Source organism: Protopterus annectens, chromosome 11.part0 (genome assembly GCF_019279795.1).
Source record: "Protopterus annectens isolate FY-2018-M chromosome 11.part0, PAN1.0, whole genome shotgun sequence".
In the NCBI taxonomy this organism is placed as follows: Eukaryota; Metazoa; Chordata; order Ceratodontiformes; family Protopteridae; genus Protopterus; species Protopterus annectens.
The window spans coordinates 187,376,206-187,397,393 of NC_056745.1; the positions used below are offsets into that span (position 1 = coordinate 187,376,206).

At 39.1% G+C, this 21,188-nt stretch overlaps 1 protein-coding gene across 1 annotated transcript in view; it reads left to right on the forward strand.

The window, feature by feature from the left end:
- ATP6V1E1 (ATPase H+ transporting V1 subunit E1) overlaps window positions 1-21,188 on the forward strand; it is a 403,891-nt gene that overhangs the window by 70,797 nt on the left and 311,906 nt on the right. Inside the window, exons 2-3 of the mRNA XM_044087600.1 lie at window positions 14,930-14,995; window positions 21,021-21,130. Of these exons, the coding sequence (XP_043943535.1) occupies window positions 14,930-14,995; window positions 21,021-21,130 (176 nt within the window). The remainder of the gene's footprint in view (window positions 1-14,929; window positions 14,996-21,020; window positions 21,131-21,188) is intronic.

The window sequence follows — 21,188 nt, forward strand, 5'->3', positions numbered from 1 at the left end:
ATTGCCATGAGCCTGTCACTATTTCTGGTGACATCCCTCGCTGCCTTCTAAAGTCTCTCCCTCACCACAATTCCACCACCATTTCTAGCCTGTCCTCCTCCTGAGTAGTAGATTCTAGATCCCAAGCCAAGTGGCTTTGCTGCACTGCCCTTCCATCTTGTCTCCTGGAAGCATAGGGCATCCAGCCTCTTCCTTACCATCATGTCATCACTTCCAAGCTGCATTCGGTCAGTGAACCTACATTGAGTGTAGCAATTCTTAGTTCATTTTTGGCAGGTTGATTGGTTTTACGTCCAGCTTTTATTCATTAGAGCTATCTCAGATAACCCAAGCTGGGCAACTAGACATTGGCTGGCCAATACCTTAATGACTCAGGGCTACTGGGCTTAATGGTGGGTACACACTGGCAAGTAGGGACACATAAACCCCTTCCACCATTAGCATGGTTCCCTGGTGTAGGTCAGAGTAGGCTGGATCCTCAACCCACTTATCATGGGCAAATACTTATGCCCATTTGGCAACATTTAGTCAACAAGGCCAAATCACCTAGAACCACATGGCCAAATCACCTAGAACCATATAGACAAGACTGTATTGCACCTGTTATAATATCTGTAAGAATGTTTATTTTTGATAAGTTAGCCACCGTCTATTACCTCACTCTTTTCCCAAGTCTTCTTTGCCTTGTGTTCTTTGCCATTTCGTCTGATTTTCTTTGGCTTTTCTTGCCTAACTTGTGAGGTTGAGAGAGAGAAAGCAGTGTGATACTTCCTAAGAAAGGACAAGGGTTCTAGCAACTTGGGAAATGTTAATTTTTTGATACTTGCGTATTATCGCAACCAGATGTTTGCGGTCGCAAAATTCCCATACTTCAAGTGGTACGAGGGCATGAAACACTGTAAGGTGTTCTTAAAAGTTCTTATTGATGAGGAAAAAAAGTTTGCATTGCCTTCAGGTACAGAAAAAAATGTACAAAATCCTCTTCATAATTTGCATGCATTACAGATGCACGCTTTAATTGTCATGGCTGACAAATGGAATGTGTAAGTAGTGGTTTTGGGCTCCAGTTTCTAAAAAGGGTGTAACAGCAAGTTTTAAGTTGTGTCCCTATATTGTGTGGGTTACATTTCCCAAACAAGATTTGTTTTTACAAAAACGCAGAGCAGAAGGGATGAATGCCTTTACAATGAGTTACTGTTTCCTACACTCCGCATGTAATGGTCTTTTCTTTTTTAAGATGTCTCTTTCCCCAGCACCTTACATGCATTTGGCCACAGGGAAACCTGTCCATTGTCTATATGTTTGCCTCATATTTCTAAAGTACTCCTCGCAAAATCTGTGAACTCAGAGTCACCAACAAAGGGTTACTGTCAGGAAATATTGCCATGCGTTTCTTTTCAGACTTCATCACCTTCAGACACAGCAGAGAATGTGTGTGTCGTTGGTACTTTCCAACTGCGTGCTTTTCCATTTCTGTATTTCTGCTATATTGCATTATGTTCCTGCCATCTGAGTAGTGGTCATCGGTTGATTTACGCAGTCAACATGAAAGGCAACAAACTGGAAGAATGATGGCAGCTTTGGAAGCTGCTGCTTGTATTTTTCTGGATTTCATGACCGCAAACATCTGGCTGCGATAATACGCAAATACCAATTTTTTATTTCCTAATTTTCTTCAGTGCAGGTCTTAAAGGTTACTACTCCTTGACCTTGCAGATATATCATTATGGTATTTAACTCTTGTTTCCCAAATAAAATTTACTAGCATGTATGTTTACTATACACTTTCAAAAAATGTCCATTAAGGTCATTGGAAGCATATGATATTATCTATGACAAAAACTGATTTTGCAGAGAGGCAGAAATCCCTCCCATTCTACCTGTAATGTAACATTGTTTAGCAGCCTGGGTGCTAAATGTGGTGGGAGAAGAAAAATGTGAAGATGGTATGCTTCCTTGGGGAGAAGGAAAACTAAAGACTGCCACAGTACTCCCTAAAGATTTTGAGGTTCCATCTGTAGGGCACAACTTTCTTCCTTTTATTCACCTTGCATTTGAACATGCAGTCTTATGAGTAACCATTGAGGAACATGCCTTTATGCCACTGTGGCAGAGGACTAGATGCTAGGTGCTACTTTTTCACACAGCTGTAGCCAGTGATTAGTAGAGAGCTGGTGCTTTGATAACAGGTTAATGGTGAACAAAGTAAAATCTGCTTGGTTAGCTACAGAACTCAAGTCAGTGGTTTGTCTGAGTGGAGCGATATATCTAGCAAGATTAACTTTTGTGACTGATTTCATTTTTTATTGACAATTGTCTTCTAGGCTAATTCTCAGTATAACCCAACATTTGTTTACAAGACTGACCTACTGGAAGCCTTTCCATTTGGTAGGATAATTGGCATAGACTGGCCATAGCGTTATTTTGTTAAGGTAACAGCAGTGCTTCTTTAGTAGTTTCCATTTAGCAGGGTCTTTACTGATGTTTCATGTCACGGAGCTTCTGTTGACCACAAGAGAGTGTATTGTACAAGTATGCGGGACATCTAGCTCAGAAGATTACACCTAGCTCTGGGGATTTGTGTAGTAGTTAATCTTGTTTTTATTACAAATACAAAAAAAATCTATGTTGCACCTGTTGTTTTACCATTGTTTGTGATATTACTTAAGAGTACACTTTACAGTTTTATGTATAAACAAGTTCTTCTGCCACAGTAGCATTCTGAATTATAGACTAGAGCTAGAAAAGTCCCACTGGCACTCTTAGACTTTGTCTAACGTCGACAGAGACAGATTAACCATTGTCTTCATTACTCTTTTTTTATTTTATTTTTTTAAAGACTTTGTCTGCTTAATAAGTCATACATAAATTTTCCCAGTACTTGCTATACCGTGTTTAAGACCGTAGGGTAACAAAGCTCTGTCTGGACAAGTCATGGGCATAAGAGACACTGTCCCCAATGGAATACCAGTATGTTGCACAACTTGCACCCCTTTTTATAGGCATTTTGGCAGAAACCGTCTAGTAAGCATGTAGACTGCCCAGAAAAGATGGAAGCTAACTTGTGAAGCAAACTTAATGAGGCAGCAATGGTAATTGCTACACCTCTGTGCTGATTTTCTAAGTAAGCATTTACTACTAATATTCTGGATACCCTTTCTTTGTCTTTTTCTTGCTGAAACATTGTAATTTTAATTATGTCAAGGAAGCGCAACATTTTTGTTCATGATCATGTTGTTCAGTTTAGGCACTTTTAGAAAAATTGTCACTCAGAATATCTGTTCCAGTATGAAGGAGTTTCAGTGGTATATGTTTTTTTTAATCTAAATTTTTTGGATTTGTTTGGATGGTTTTGGTGTTAAGACAGTAGAATGCATGCCATTTATACCATGTTTGAACTATGTTGCAGTCCTATTGTTATAAACAGTAATACCGCAGACTGGAAGTGGGACCATTTTGTTGATGATTGTTCTTAGTAGCTATGTGACCACAGAGATGCTAATTGAGGTGTGGGATGTGGAGGGGGAGGTGTTGCATACTTATTTTTTTTCTCTTTTGGTTATAGTGGCTTTTACTTTTTTAATGGTATTAGTTTGATAGTGTATTTCTCTGGCTGGGATTCCATGGTCAGCCATTTTCTCATGTCTTACAAACCCTTTTGTTCAACTTAAAAACAGTATCCTAGATGTTCATCGTGTGACACTGCTGCAGTCATTGCACTTGGGTTATCCTGCCGTCAGGCGGTTCCCCAGTCGGCCTGAGTTCCAAAGTCTTGGTCCGGCGTCAGTTGCTGTCGCTTCTTCCCTGACGTCAGTGCCCCAGGGGGATATAAGATGCAGCCGACGCCATTTTCTTCAGTCTTTCTTGCCTTGCGGTGCCCGAACCAGAAGCAGTTCGCCAGTGCCGGTCGGCCGACTCCTGAGATTTTCATTCTGAATCCAGAACCGAAGTCTTCTAAAAAGCTAAGTACCCCGTTGGGGAAACTTTTTCTTGCCTCAAACCGATATCAGTAAAAGTTAATAATTGTATTTCTTGTGGGAAGCAAATACCTCGTAAGGATTTCCACTCCTACTGTATCCCATGCCTAGGCCCAGACCACGACGTCACTGGTTGTCGGTTTTGTGCTAGGTTTAACAAGCGCACTATTAAACGTCGGTTTGATTTTGCCCGACTTTATTTTGGCAGAAAATTTAATTACACCATGCTGTCGGAACTTCCAACGACCGGAATTCATAAAAAGGACAAGGACAGGCATCCAATGCCCAAGACTGACTATGAGGCCTCTTCTAGGCCGGTCGCCAGTTCTCCTGTTTTCAGCGAGGCGCCTATGCAGCCCCCGACGACCGCTTCTACAGAACCACAGACCACCTCTGACTCCCACGTGGAGCTGGCTGGGCCTTCGGATGCTCTTGCTATTCAGACTACCGAACTTAATCCTACAGAGGGAACCGAAGTAGCTGAACAATCCACAGCTTCAGAGGGTGTTTTCAGACCTACCCAGTTAACTATTAAACCCTTTGTTAAATCTAAGCCTCCCATAAAAGCAAAAAAACAGACACGGCAATCTCCAGGGCAGGCTTCCATGCCTAAGAAACAAATGCTAAAAATGGCCGAAGACCTTATCACCCTGATCAGAGGGTCCCAACCCCCTCCAGATAAAAGGCCCAGACAAGATGCAGACTATGAATCTTCAGACCAGGTGTCCATTTCGTCTGACTCATCCTCAGACCTAGGGTATTCCTTAACCCCTATGAGGATTTGGATGCTGAGGAATTAATTCCATCAGCCTGTCCGCCTGAGGACTACTCCTTTGGGGAGACCTTACAATACCATGAGGGAGCATTTCCACTGGGAAGGCCAAGACTATTCAGAATCTAAGAAAAGGCTCAGAGACTTCCTCTTATTGCCTCAACACAGACCCCTTGCTATTCTGCCTGTGTTAGATATTGTGGATGATGTATATACTGAATCCAGCTTAAACCCTGACTCCTTACCACCAGCCCCAGTTAAGCCAGATAGATATTACAGAGTCCCTGACTCTCACAAATTTCTATACAAAAGCCCTGTTGCCAACCCTGAAACTATTTCTCCGGGACCCAAAGGGATTAAGGCCTCATCAGCTAAAAACCCAGTCCCCTCTGACAGAGATTCCAGAGCATTAGACAGATTGGGCAGGAAAGTTTATACATCTGCAACTTTAGCCATGAGAGCCTTGAATTGCCAGTTTCACATGCTAAAATATCAGCAATTCTTAATGTCTCAGTTGAAACAAAAGATGCTTCCAGATTCAGATCCTCCTAATTTGAAAGAAATGCAGGATTTATTGCATGCAGCTGAAGTGGGAAAACATACTTTGCAATGTGGTTTTGATTCCTTAGAGGCCTCCTGTAGAGCAGCAGTTACAGGCTCTGTCATTAGAAGGCATGCTTGGTTAAAAGAACATATGCTACCAGATCATGTTAAAGCCAAATTACTGGATGCACCTTTACAGCGGGATGTGTTGTTTGGAGTTAAGGCAGAGGAGGTATTAAAAAAGATGGAGGATAAGGCAAAATCTATGCAAACGCTCAAAGATTTCTTACAGGTTCAACCTCCTCGTTTTAGCAGAAATCGGCCAACAAAAAATTGGTCCTTTCCAGTCACAGACCTCAAAGGGGCAGATATAGACGTCCAAAAGGTAGAGGTCAGACACAAGGCCCTTACAGACCTTGACAATGGGGTACACCAGGCCAGAAAGAAGGTGAAGACGGGCCTCAACCTTATAAAAAACAGTCTCAATGACTTCCCACTACAGCTGCCAAACAGCTTTCTTTTGGCAGCTCCCTTAGGAGGAAAACTGGCTCTTTTCTATCACAATTGGCATTGCATCACCAAAGACAAATGGGTTCTCAGCATCATATCTCAAGGTTACAGGTTCCACTTCCACACTCTTCCAAGGTTAAAAGGAATGCCAAATCTGCCGCCAAATCAATGGGCAGAGGCTCAAAAACAAATTACAGCACTCATGGACATGAGAGTTATTCAAAAGGTACCACCACAAGAGCAAGGACAAGGATTTTACTCAAGACTCTTTCTGGTTCCCAGAAAGGACAAAGCCTGGAGACCCATTCTGGACCTTTCTTCTCTAAACACTTACCTGGATGTTCCGAAATTCAAAATGTTAACACTACAGCAGCTTCTTCCCATGCTGGGCAAGAAAGCTTGGCTCGTGACTCTGGACCTCATGTCCCTATCAGACAAAACTGCAGAAGATACCCCCGATTTCTAGCAGGTTCAATGCACTATCAATTCTCTGCACTGCCCTTTGTCTTATCTACTGCGCCCAGGGTCTTCACAAAGTGCCTTGCACCAGTAATTGCATTTTGCAGGCAAAAAGGAATTAAAATTTACCCATACCTGGACGACTGCCTAATCCAGAGAGCAAGGACATTCTTCTAAAGCATCTGGCGTATGTAAAAAGTTGCCTGGGGTACACAGTAAATGAAAAGAAATCAAAGCTAGTGCCCTCACAACAGATAATATTCCTGGGTGCCAGCTAAAACACAACGGCCCAGATGACTTATCTCACGCCAGACAAGCAAGGACAACTGACTCAATATTTTCATTTAATGGCAACAAAGACCCAATTCCCTGCAAGAAGAATTCTGCAGGCCTTGGGCTACATGGCATCTTGCATACTACTAATTCCATATGCCAGACTGCATATGAGGAAACTACAATGGTACCTAAAGAGTGTATGGTCTCAACACTGTCAAGATTTGGAAACCGTTGTACCACTAATTCCTTGCCTTCAACAGGAGTTTCAATGGTGGGCCCAAGCTTGTCACCTCAACAAGGGACAGCCTTTTACTCAACCCACAGCCAGGCAGACACTGACAGCAGATGCATCGGATTACGCCTGGGGAGCACACATGGCAGGAAAATGTATTCAGGGCGAGTGGCCCGCAGAACAAAGACATCTCCACATCAATCGGAAAGAGATTCTAGCTGTACAAAATGCAATTATAGTTTTCAAGGACCTGCTACATCCAGGACAACTACTACTAAAGACGGACAACACCACAGTTATGTGGTACATAAACAAGCAAGGGGGAACACACTCCTACCCCCTCTGCAGACAAGCCATGACCTTGTGGAACACAGCTTTAAACTACCAAGTTCATCTGCAGGCACAATTTCTGCCAGGAGAGAAAAACACACTGGCAGACGACCTAAGCAGAAACATCATGGATCCTCACGAATGGCAATTGAGTCCACAAATATTCAGAATGATAGCACAAAAATGTTGGAAACCAGACATAGATCTGTTTGCAACCCCAATGAACTGCCAACTACAGAAATTCTGCACAAGGAGCTACCATCCACAAGCATGGAAAGTGGATGCCCTCTCATTCAGCTGGAAAAAATTATGTGTATACGCTTTCCCTCCTTTACCTCTCCTTCCAAAGGTACTCCTAAAAGCCAGGCAGGAAGAGCCAAAGATGATCCTGATTGCACCAGACTGGCCACTCCAGCACTGGTATCCAATCTTAAAGAACAGCACAAGAACCACCCTGGATTTTGCCTCAAATCCCACAGCTGTTGACACAACACAACAATCCAAATACGTCACAGCCAGCTAAAGACCTTAAATCTAGCTGCATGGAAAATTCCTTAGCCAAGCAAGCATTGCCCCTCTCCAAAGCTGTTATGGATGTCATTCTGGAGGCCAGAAGGCCTAGCACCAGGAAAGCCTACTCGGATAAATGGAAGAGAATCTGTGCCTGGAACCAAGCACACAGCCTTTACCCTCTTGTCCCAAATATTCCTCAGATACTTCAATACTTAACTGAGATGCTGGACAAGGGCCTCTCCTTCTCATCCATCAAGATTCATGCCTCAGCCATTTCTGCTCATTACAACACAGATCCACCAATTTTTTCAAATCTTTTGCTCAAACAGTACCTCAGAGGGGCTGAAACCATGAGACTGCCCCTTAGAGCACCTACACCAACTTGGAACCTCAACTTTGTTTTGGAAAAATTAACTTTACCTCCTTTTGAGCCAGCTAACACAGCAGAATTAAAATACATCTCTTGGAAGACTGCTCTGCTACTGGCAATAACATCAGCAAGAAGAGTTTCAGAATTACAGGCACTAATGGCAGTGGAACCTTTCCTCATCTTCCACCAGGACAGGGTGTCCTTAAGAACTAACCCTACGTTTATGCCAAAGGTAGTATCAAGTGTGGCTCTAAACCAAACTATTCACTTGCCAACCTTTTATCCAAAACCACAGAACAAAGGGGAGAGACTACTACATTCCTTGGACATTCACAAACAGTTATGCTTCTATTTGGACAAAACCAAAGCTTTCAGAAAATCTGAGCAATTATTGGTAGCATACGCTGCAGGAGCACAGGGAAAAGCCATTTCAAAGCAGACTATTTCAAAGTGGATAGCTCACTGTATACGTTTTTGCTATACACACCATGGGAAACTTGTACCTAGCAGCATTAGCTCTCATTCCACCAGGGCAACAGCCACTTCAACTGCCTACCAAGGATATTTTAGAAGCAGCAACATGGAGTTCTGTACATACCTTCACCAAACATTATCATTTGCCTTTATATTCCAAAACCAGAGCTGGCTTTGCCACTGCTGTGCTGCAGGGCCTTATAGCCACCCCTAATTCCTTATAGAGCCATTCACCCTACCTCAGCTTTGGGATTCCACCCAAGTGCTGCAGCGGTGTCACACGAACATAGTACAGTTTTGTACCTACCATAAATGTAGATGTTTGAGTGTAGACCCTGCTGCAGTCCAGGTTACCCTCCCTCCTTCCCCTCTTACTTTCTGGTACATGCCTAGGTCTTTTACCCTTATTTCCTAAAGGGAGTATTTGCTGGTAATTAACAGTGGTTTGCTTTTCTATTATATATTTTACTAACAATTTGAAAGGCCTACCTATTTGGGGGCACCTGACGTCTGGGGCAATTAAAACCTGAAGAAAATGGCGTCAGGGAAGAAGCGACAGCAACTGATGCCGGACCAAGACTTTGGAACTCAGGCCGATTGGGGAACCGCCTGACGGCAGGATAACCCAAGTGTAATGACTGCAGCAGTGTCTACACTCAAACATCTACATTTATGGTAGGTACAAAGCTGTACTTTTAATCCACACAAGTCTGGAGGACTCTGGAAGTGTTTAAATGCTCTTGATTCTTATAAGCATCCGTCTTAACATTTTTGTTACTTCTCTGTGGGCTGTTGCTTCACATTAGTAATGCGATATCTACAGAATCTGTTTTGTTAAATTAAACTTGTAACTTTATTATGTTTTAATTAAGAAGTAGTTTGCTGTTTACATAATTAAAATTGTCGCAATTTTTACTGTGTCTTGGGACTTAATAACTCTCCTACATTCTTTAGCATATTTGCAGGTATGCCTTTCAAAGAGTATTTTTATTTTTCATTTTGTAGTGGAAAAAGTATGGGTCAATTTAAATCCATTAATGTTAACTATAGACTTCTAAAGCACATTCGTAGTCCAGTGCACAAGCTGGCTACTGCACAAGAAATTCAGACCTTATTTGTAGTTTGTTGCTACAATGTACCTTGAAAATAAAAATGTATTTTAAGCCGTGGAATACCATTTATAACCATGTAAAATCTGCTTGTTATATTGCTGCTTTTTTATACCAGTAACCATGTCACTTGACCATTGTTTCCTTCCATGTTTTCTGTCTCTTTGTAAATACTTAATGAGGTACGCAGGACCTACATTCCAGAGTGGTTGAATAGTGTTTTATTAATGGATGGAATTTGGATCCTACAGTCATTTTTAAATTTACAGAAACAAATGTATATTTAACAAAAAACACAATCCAGGCTGAAAATAAACACACAGGAAACAGAATGAGCAAGATTTTAATGTCAGTTTTAGCACTTTCATCTGTATATAGCACAAGACTTCAGAAACATTATACTAATACAAAAAATCCATTAAATAGCATACTTTCCCCTCTCCTAAAAAATACATGTACTGCTAGAACCAGTGAAATGCACACTCCAATTTAAAATACCGTACAAATTCTTGACCCTTAAAGACTTGGTACTAAGCATTAAAGTCGCACATTCTTAAAGATGCACGTTCTTTGAAAAACACGCATTTGGTATATGCAAGAACTTCATACTATATAGGAATGAAGCTTCAAAATGCTGGAAATAGATATAGTTTCATTGAATCCAGGTGGAAAACCAGCATTAAACCTAACTTGCCACCTTAACTCATTATATTCAATGGTATCAGCCCAAGAACCACCTCTTAAATTTTTATTAATCACCTCAAGACACACAAATCCAAATTCTAAGCATGTGGTTGAAAACCCTGGTCATGAAAGTGCATTGTTGGAGTTCCCCTTCTTAATAGCATTGATGTGCTCATATGTACGATCTTTAAGCCTTCTCTGGGTCTTTCCTATATAGAACCCCTTACATTGCTTACAGACAACCAGATAGACAATTCCAACAATATTACATTTGCAGAAATTTTTTTTTTAATGAAATTTACATCCAATTAACAGTGGTCTCGTCACCTTCTGTGATGTATTTACATAGGCCATAAAAACTACATTTAGGGGTACCAGTTCTCCCATTGATCTTGTTTGAAACACCCCCTTCTCCATTTTCTAAGATTTCCTCAATATTTCTTCCTATTTTGTAAACAGTGTTGATACTACCCCCAATCAGCTTTTGAATTTCATGAAAAAACATTCCAGTTCTTTTTCAAAATTTCATAAATATGATCACTATCAGGGGAATAGGTGCTGAAGGTTAGTTTATAACTAAAATTGTTTCCATGATCAGGTCTGTTATTTAGGCCAAAAGTGTCACTATCACCATTTAATAGGGGGGGGTAAAAAAAACCCTTTCTCGTCTACCTCCTCTCTTATGTTTTGTACCAGTTCCTGGAGGTACATATTGGCCAAAAATTCACATTCATGGAAGTAGATTTCTTCTTCAGAAACCATCCTTGTCAGACGTACATATTTCCCCTTTACAATGGCATGTTTTTGATGTTCCGGAAGGCAACTGTCATAATGTAGGAGGCAATTTGAAAAGGTGGGTTTCCAGTAAATGCTGCTGACGAATTTTTTGTTCACTGTGTCTTTGGTAATTTTGACATGTAAGTATGAGATGTCTTGTTCACTCCATTGGGAGGTAAAAACAAGAAAATCTGTTTAATATAGTCAAGGAAGACCTTCAGTTCATCTAGACTTTCTTTCCAAACAATAAAGTTGTCCAAAAAACGCAAATAAAGGACCCATGGTGGGGCCTCTCCTTACTTCTCAAAAATAAACCTTTTCTCCCATTGCAACATTACTACATTTGCAAATATGGGGACGCAAGCCGCCCCCATTACCACTCCTTTTTTCTGCAAAAAGTAGTGCGCATTAATGTAAACGTAGTTATGTTTCAACACCATCTCCATTAACGCATCCTCATTGGGTATCACATTGAGTAATCCACAGTGCACAAAATTAAGTCATCTTTAAATTCAATTTTAGACAAGTTTAGTAAGAAGTCCCAGGAATCCGTACAAATGTGCTGTATACCTTCCAACACTTTTTTTTTAATTTAATATCTACATGTTTGGCCAAAGGGTAGGTTTTATATTTAGATGCGTTCACAATTGGCCTCATCAGTGGGTCCCTTAAGTTCTTGTGGATTTTGGGCAATCCAAATATCGTAGGTATTACTGGGTACTTCACAGCCAAAAACGTCTGTTCACCTAAGCTGATCTGTTCTTGGTCAAGCATGTCCTGTAGTTACCAGTCAATTCTGACATAAGCAATATGTACCATGTTGAGAGAGGTTTCCTCAGAAAAATCACCATCAAGTTTTAAAGCCAGCATTTTGTTAAAATAATCACTTGAACTCATTAATACTTCCCCCCCCCCCCTGCCCTTGTCGGGTTTCATGACCCTTATAGTTTTGTCATTACATAATTGCTGCAACAATTTTCTCTCTATATCAGAAAGGTTAAAAAAAAACTATCTTTACGTTGGTTTTTCCACAAATTCCTAAACTCAAATTCACAGAGTCTTTCAAAAATTACTAACGGCCACATTGGGGGGGGGGGGGTTAGAATGCTACTCCTTTTCAGAGCATTACTATTAAATTCAACTTCTTTCCCATTAAACAGCAACTTAATGTTCAATTTACACACAAATACCTTAAGGTCAAGAATTTAATCGACAATATTCATTTTGACAGTAGGAATAAAATTAAAGCCTTTACATAGTAATTCAACAACATGTTCATCAGTTATATGAGTAAGTCACCTTTTCTGTTACTCATAATACTGGGACCAATGTCTTCATGTTCGTCCAAGTCTGGCCTGGGTAACTCCTTGTTGCTTAATAATACCAGTGTGGGTTGTTGTTGTTCTTCCATGATTGTCGCTGAAATCCCCCATTCGACCTCCCCTGAGGGTAATTCTGATTCTGTTTGTTGTATCGTCGATTCCTTATCCTCTCAGAGAGTCTCGGAAGCTCCTGCCCTAAAGGGCCGCACCCTGCATTTTAACATTTTGTTATTCTTGCACTTCACTCACTAAAGGATCATCTGTGGGCTGGACAAAGGAGTTAGAAGGATTCGTATAGGCTAACCCCTTGGAGTAGTCGACATGGTCTCTTTCAAACTTCTTTTCTTTCTTTTTTGGATTTCAGCTACTGTTTTGTCCACAAAGGAAAAAATGTTGGTAAAGTTCACTTTCGCTCGAAAAGGAGATCTGACATAATAATTTTTTTCCAGGTCAATAGCTTCTTTGAGTTCAGTTGACCTCTGGTTGTATTTAGCCAGGACCTCTAGTAGTTCACATCCCTGGCGATCAAAAAGTTCAATTAATTCCAGGTGTAAGGCTGAGTTTTGGGAACTTCCAGGAGCAAAGTGTGTATTTAACTTGGGAGTATATGTTGTATGAGTAGTGTATATTAAAATCTCATAAACATGATTGTAGAATTATAGTGCCTTGTTAAGTTGCATAAAACTTCAAAATTAAATTGGTGACAAAGAATGTTGTACTTTAGATAAAGGACCCTTCAAAGTAAAACAAGAAAAAAATCGCTATATTTGCTGGTTATACATTTGTATCAGTGAATACTTTTATGATTTTGTATTGCATAAATAGTACTTTCTCTGCAGTGGTGAACAAAACAGCAACTAACAACTACCCTTTAAATTAACAGATAAGTTTGAATGGCTTTGAAAACTGTTAACTGTGCTCTTTGCAGAAATATTAAAAGTTTTTAATGAACAAATCTTAAAAATTATATTTGAAAATCACAATTGCACTTCCAATATGGAAGGTTATGCCCCATAGTCACTGAAATGCATGCCAAGTATGAGGTCGCATTACCTAATAATAAAGGGAATATTTGGCTTTAGTGCAAGATCAGGTATTCAGTCTATCTCCTAAGTAGACTAGCTTTAGAAACAGTATATTAAGGTAATCGGGGCTTCTCTGCATAAATTTGTCTGTATTACCATATTAAAAAGATGGTACAGTCATTAACACTTGGCTTCTTATACTGAATGACAGTGCAGCACCCAGGGCAGCCACCCCATTCTCTCTGGCATAATTATAGCTCTGAAGATGGGATTACTAGTAGGAAAAAATAAACTGACATAAGGAATATAGTTAAATGTCATAATTTATCCAACTAACCCCAAGATCTAACACTGTAGTGATTCCAGTTCTGTTTTTCCCTAAATTTCCAAGCTTTGCTCTGCCTTGGTGTAGTTGGCTTTTGTGAATTCTATGTTCCAAAAAAAAAAGATTAGACTGCAAACATTAGGGAAATGGAATTAAAAGAACTTTGTTATGTTGGGTCTTGTAACTGCCTCTATGCCCAGGTTGTGGCTGAAAAAGGTCCTTGGAGCAAGTCAACATGAAAAATATTATGAAGATGCAGAGATATGTATTGGTGCTGGGTTATCCTTAACTTTTTATTGTATTAAAAAAAAAATCAGTTGACAGCAGGTCTAAGATGCCACTTTTCCATTGCCAGGAAAATAATTTTTTTGTACAACTTTAATATACATTTTGGTATAACAAATGCACCCAAAAATAGCATATTATCATTTAACAAGTTTCTTTTGGTTCAGATTTATAATGTCTGATAAATGCAAGAGCGAAGTAAATATCCTCCACCTCTTTACATGTTATTTGACTTGTATATTTCTGTTATGTGCATTTTTTTTTCAAAAATGTGTCCAGTTACAAACTTTGCCTAAAAATTGAGTAACATGAGATTCAAACTGTTGTACATTTAACACACTTGCTACTTATTACCACTCCACTTTAGAATAATTATGTGTATACCTTTAGTTTTACTCAGGGTTAGCTTGCTTATTTTAACACAAAAGATAAATGCATGTTTAGAAGTTTACTTGAAATAACCATTACAGAGACCTGTGTAGACTTTTTTTTTTTTTTTTTTGGGAGGGGGGGGGTAGAAATTCTTTGTTCATTTTGCTTTGAGTCTTAACAGGTGATGGTGCTCCATAACACAGTCTCTTTTTTTTTCCCCCTGTTCCTCAGTCAGAATTAAGTGATTTTGTTTTTTTCTTAATGCAAGCTTATGGTTAAGGTCTTATACTAGTTTATTATCTAGCTTATTAAATTCTGTTACTAGTACTAATAGTGCTGCTTAGTGGGCCATCCAGGTCTCCACAGTTACTTGTTATAGTTTTTTTTTTATGTGGAAAATTCTGTACTTTAAAACAAAAGATAAGACTTTAGTTTATTTTAGTTCTTTGAAACTAACACAGGTTAACTAAATAAGTCATTTCTGAGCTTAAAGAGTAGTCAGTTTGATGAACTGTAGTCTCTGTTGCAGGAACTGAATATTCTGTCTTTGATCATTGATTTTTTTTCTCCACAGATCAAACACATGATGGCCTTCATAGAACAAGAGGCCAATGAAAAAGCAGAAGAAATTGATGCAAAGGTAAGAGCCTGTGAATAAAATCAACTGCAGTACATATACTTAGCGCACAGAAGTAGTCTTCACAAACAAGCTGCAGAGTTTTACTGTGACTTTCATAGTACAGTTAAGATCCTCTTTCGCTCTCTGCATCTGCCCCCCCCCCCCCACTGGTGAAATGTGTGCCATCAGTTAACTTCACGAGAGTGATGTTATGGACTTCAGTCAAGGATACCACAGCATTTTAGTTTAGATTCCTAGAGTTTGGTATAAGGCAGTTCATATTTTTCCAGTTTTCCCCAAGACGCTTAAGTGTGGGAAAAGAAAAAAAAATAGTACAGATATATTTCAAAAACATACAAGATTTGGCTATGAAAAGTTCACAGATGTGGTAGCTGTATTCGGTTACAAATACCCATATCTTTTGTTTGAAATATGTTTGGAAGCTTTCACAAGTAGAACATTTTGTGCTTTCTTTCCTTTCAGTCAACATTTGAAGGATGCATGCCTTAAAATCATATTTTTGTTAGTGTACAGCAAGGCCCTTCTGCTTTCATATACTACCATTTCTAGTGTTGGTAATTATTTGACTTGAAATACCTCACATACCCTTTTGTTGCCCCACTCGGACATTAATAATGGAAAATTTGTTATGGTCCATTTTCTTTTCTTGTAATGTTTGTAAATCCATGTTCCAGATTCAGATGTGATGATTTAATAAAGATGTTTAAAAAGGAGCTTAAGAGTACCATTAGGAATCTCAAAGCTAAGTAAGGACTTAAAAAGCCACTGACACCAAAAATAACTATATTGTTTTAACTATGTTAGGAGGTTACAAACATCCAGCAATGTTTTGAGTTTGTGTACAGTTTTGCTGCTCATGGTGACCCAAAGGAAAAAGCTAATATCCTAGCTGACAGATTTTTTGCAAATTGTACTCTACCCACAGTTATAACAGTTCCACAATCCCAGCCACCCCAGAGAATTACTATGAAGAAAGTTATCTTGGCCCTTATAAAAGTTAAGAACATGGGCTCTGAACAAATTACCAAGTTGCTTGATTATCTGTACCGGGTATGACCCATCTGAACCCCTAATTAACCTCTTTAATCTAAGCCTCAACACTGGTTACATTCCTGAATCTGCAAAACAGCCATTATAATTGTAACAATAGGCCCATTAATCCCTTTGTGTCATTTTATTTCAGACGTCATTAACTTGGGTCCTCATCAATTTAAATTTGTCAAAGGCAGGTACTGCCTCTTTCACCTCATTAATTTCTTTGAAAAGGTTATCAAAGCAGTGGTTAGTGGTCATGCAGTACATGCTGCATTATTTGACCTGCCCAAGGCCTTTGACACTATTCCCCATACAGGCATTCTTTGCAAACCTGTAAATCTGAATATGAATCCATATGCTGCTCAGCGGATAGCTATCTAATTGCCTGAACAAACCCATTTATTTTATTTATTTATTTTATTTTATTTTCCATTTGTTTACCAGGTTAGTCCGACTGGACACAAGGTGACCGTTTTAGCGGAGACCCGGAGAGAAGCTCCAGATACATAGTAAAAAAAAATAAAAAAAATTTAAAAAGTAATAAAAATAATTAAAAAATTATATAAACATAGCTATTTTGTGTAGAGAACAATGAACATATAAAATGAGTAAAGTCAGAGTTTTACAAATGATGCAATATACAGTGGTTAGAGGTTGTGGTTAAAGTTGCAGGTAGCATTTGTGAAAGCAGAAATGGTACGAGTGAAGTACCACAGGACACAGAGTTGGCCCTCTCCTATTTGGCATTTGTTTCTCAGGCCTTTAAGCCAACACTTTTGGCCTATGGTTGCCTAATTTTGCTGATGACTATAAATTGGAGGGGGGAGATATTCATTCTTTCCCTGACTTGCAATTGTTGTAGTATGGTCTATGTATGTTAGCAGTTGATGCAAAGACAATGGTCTCAAACCAAATGTAGTATATTTTAACGTAGTTCTTGTACTTCTTTGTTATAAACTAGTTTAAGAAAAACTTATTTTCCTGTCCAAGTACATTGTAGCAGAGATTCCTTCTTTGTAGACAATATAAGGTAAAGCTACTAGAACCACCAGCCATCTAAATACAGTTTATATTAACTTTGAAAAAGTTCAGATTATGAGTTGCCTTCTCTCCTTTTCCATGATTCCCACTGAGTACAAGGAGATTCCTAAGTAAGTTTTATAAACATGGGTATTACTGGGGAACTTCAGCTGTCCAAATGTTTACATTTGGATGCCTTCCACATGTTCAGACCTCAAAAATGAGCATGAAGGAACCAAAAGCAGAGCTGTAGCCATCTTCATTAAAGTCAAATAAGTTTAGAGACTGGTCAAACACCGCATGACTCTCTCTAACTACTCCCTGGCCAATTAACTGTTGTGAAAGTACCATACTACATCATTGCTAGCTATAGATCCCCCCACCATGAACCAGGATAAGCACACTACCTCGATTTACTGGAATCGCTCGCCATACAGCCCAACACCTTAGTCATGGGAGATTTCAACTATCCTTCCATAGACTGGGGGACATATACAAACAAAAACATGCTCGCCCAGAGGTTCCTGGACTTTAACACAAATGCTCTGGAACAGATAGTCTGCACCCCCACTAGGGGCTCTAATGTTCTGGACATGGTACTCACCAGCATGGGGGTCACTATACTTCCTCATGGATGATGCCCTCCCTCGTTAGGTCAGACCACAAATCAATCTTGCTTGAACTAACTACTGGAACTGACACTCTCACAGGAACAAAAATTATAAAGAAAAACTTTACTACCAAAATTAACTACAGCCTACTAATAAATGGTAAAAAAAAAGCTTCATACCATCTGTAACTGTAGACATCAATGATCACTATGCAGAAGCTGAACCAATTGTTGAAGTCAGTCATTTTTCGTTTGTTGTGGCATCATCCTGGGTGAGGGTAGGACACTTCTTAGGGCTAGGGACATGCCTGTCTGGGGCACATAATCAGAGCCTTCTGTCATGTCTCTATTCATATAATCCAGAGAAGTACGTCTCAAGTAATTCACTCCAACATGGGCTATGACAAAGTCCTAACGGTACTTGTTGAGTGACTTGAGTGCATGCATGATTTGTTAGATCCTTGCCATAAGCAGCTGGCTGTGACCTTCTCCTTGTCCAGTCTGGGGAGGGGGACATTTGTGTGTCTTACTGTGGAGTTGCCTATGACCAAGACGTGTGTGTGTTGAGTTTTTTTTTTTTTTTTTGCTTAGTGGGGAGTGTGGGTGGTGTGCGTTTGGGAGGTCTCTGTTGTTTTGGTAGGCTTTTAGTGAGTACCTCCATGTATGTGGGTTTGTGTCGTGACCTTATTTTGTGTGAGAGGTGAGGGGTAAGGTTTGTGTGAGAGGTGAAGCATGCGTGCTGACTAACTGTTTGATGCCTAGTTTGTTTTTATGTGAGAATTTCTGCAGTGTATTTGCATCTCTCACATAGTGTATTAGTTTGTTTTAGGGGTAAATATTTGTCTGTATACATGAGGCAATTGCTACATTGCCTCAAGATGCCTGTATCAATCAAGCTGGCAGGAGAAATGATGAGAAACTGTCCATCCATTGTGGCAGGATTTTTCTGAATGTGGTATTTGTGAAGGAAGTGATCTAGGTAGACTTTGGTCACAAACAGCAAAAATGACGCAGTAATTCAATTAAATACAGTTAAAGCGCAGTGCTAGCTTAAAATATACTTATTTTTCATCTTTTTTTTTTTGTGGATGTCTTGGATTTCAGTGTAGATGCATTCCAGACCTCTGGCTAAAGTTTTCAAACATTGACCAACTCTGGTAAACCGAGCCCAAACTGTGCAAATGCAAGGCTTATACACAGGTAAATTTAAACAGTTTTAACACCACTATCAATGTTAAAGCCCCAAACTGAGCCTTTCTCTATCAATCCCCAACTCAGATGGGTCCTGAACTCCACACTTCTGTCACAAGGGTGCAGGGAGGCCCTCTTAATGTAAGATGGATGGGTTAAAAGCACAGTGATGGATCTAACTATTTGATGACCTGCAGTGGTACCACCCTTTGCACAAACTGGCAACTCTTCAAGCAGCTGTGATTATTGGAAGACTGTGAGAAACATTTCCCAAAGAGGATTTTAAACTGGAGAGGTTTGCTTTATATGCAAGCACAGGGAACCACATTTGAGACTTTTGTACGAACAGGATGAAAGACTTTTCTAAAGTTAAACCCTCATGCCAATCCAATAAAAATGTAGTTAGCTACTGACCAGTAGTTCCCACCTTGGATGGGTTGAATTTAGCTCTTTGTTCCAACCAGAGGCAGAAGGACCCTCCCAATGTAAAACAAACTGGCTTGAGCTCAAGTGGAGTAACAAATGCCTAAGAACAGAATTGAGCATTCCTGCAATATCGGGAATCCTTGGAAATAAGTTCACCAACCCTAAGAAATGTTCACAACGTACAAAAACTTTGCAAAACTTAAAAATATTTTGGCAGATTTGGAACAGCTTTTGCAGAGTACTATTAAAACAACCTGAGAACAGTGCAGTAACAGATTTTCTTCAACAATTGTAGGCTGAAAAACAGTGACAAATAAATGCAGCACAGTAGTGTTAAATATCACTGAAACAGTTAAGAGCTAGTGCAAAAAGTCTATACTCGTATCAGCTTTGTCGGCCCAGATGGTTTAGAAGCAATCAGCCTTGCAGTCACAGGTGACCAAGCCAGGCACAAGGAAGCTCTGAATAAATGAGCCATACAAAAGTATAGACTAGCAGAAAGGGTTAGGGAAGTGTTAAGTAAAAGAACAGCCCTGGTAGAATTTTAAGTGTAGTCTAGTTTAGAGCAGAAACTGCTGTTAAAGATATATAAAATATTGTATGGTAATTGTAAGAATCTGTCAGAAGAGGTTAAAAGAAATTTGAGAGGAAGACTTGAAAGGTAATTTTACAAAAAAAAAAAAAAAAAAAAAAAAACAGTGGAAGGCCATCTGTGTGGCTCCCAAGTATGCATCAAAGTCCAGAAGATTTAAGATATTTGCTTGGAAGTGTTTGCATAGATATTTTATACCCCATGCAGACTTCAGAGAATTTTAGATAGCAAATGCTGAAGGTATGATGAGAAAGAGAGAGGTAATTGGAAGAATGTTTTTAGGAATAACAGATTGGCAGATTTTGCAAGTTCTCTTCACAAAACCTTGACATAAATGTTGGGGTAATAAATGGCTGTAACTGAGAAAGTAATTATTTTGTCTGATCATTTCAGATAATGCATTTCCAGCTCAAAGTAAGGCCTTTCTAAGTTTGATTGTTTTTTAGCAGTTACTAGAAATTGGAAATCAACATCTAAACCAATTGTAATTTGAGTATTGAAAAGAAGATAAAAGAACTGGTGGTGAGATTTTTCGGAAATGGGAATGAGTAAATTACATAGAAATAAATGGAATTTGTGGGAAGTATGCATGCAAAATGTGCAGGAAGAGGAGTGTGGTTTAAGGGAAGGCAGGACGTAAATAATTTATCTCATGCTGGCATGAATGATCCATTATTTTCATGCATTATAAATGTGTAAGTATTACTGTGGTTTGTTTTCTGTTAATGTATGCACACTGGTCATTGTTTAAAATGTGAAGGTTTAATACAGGTGTTTTAAAAGAAGAATGAATTGTCTCGTATTAAGTTCACAGAGTGCGTGTTTCTGAGAAATGGATGAAAGCCACACTTGTTTGGATAAAAGTACTAAACTATCCAGCTTACCGACTTTTCTGTTAATGTTCTTTTTTTATTTGCTATTATTTAAATTAAGTTAATAGTTTTGAATTAACTTTGTACTCAGATATTTTAAAACAGCATGCAAGTAACTTTTGACAGTATGATTATTTTGCTTAGTTTTGTGTGACTAAACATTCTGGATTTTAGTAACGATAGTAACGTTTTTGTATAGAATTTAGTACACAGATTTCCATTCCTTTGTTTTTGCTTTCACCTTTATATAACCTGTATTGCATGTGCAATTATATACAGGCTGAAGAAGAATTCAATATTGAGAAAGGTCGTCTTGTACAGACTCAGAGACTAAAAATTATGGAATACTATGAAAAAAAAGAAAAACAAATTGAGCAGCAAAAGAAAATGTAAGTATGCCAGTTTTTAAAATGTTATTAAGCAGAAAGAAACAACTGGTAGGCATTT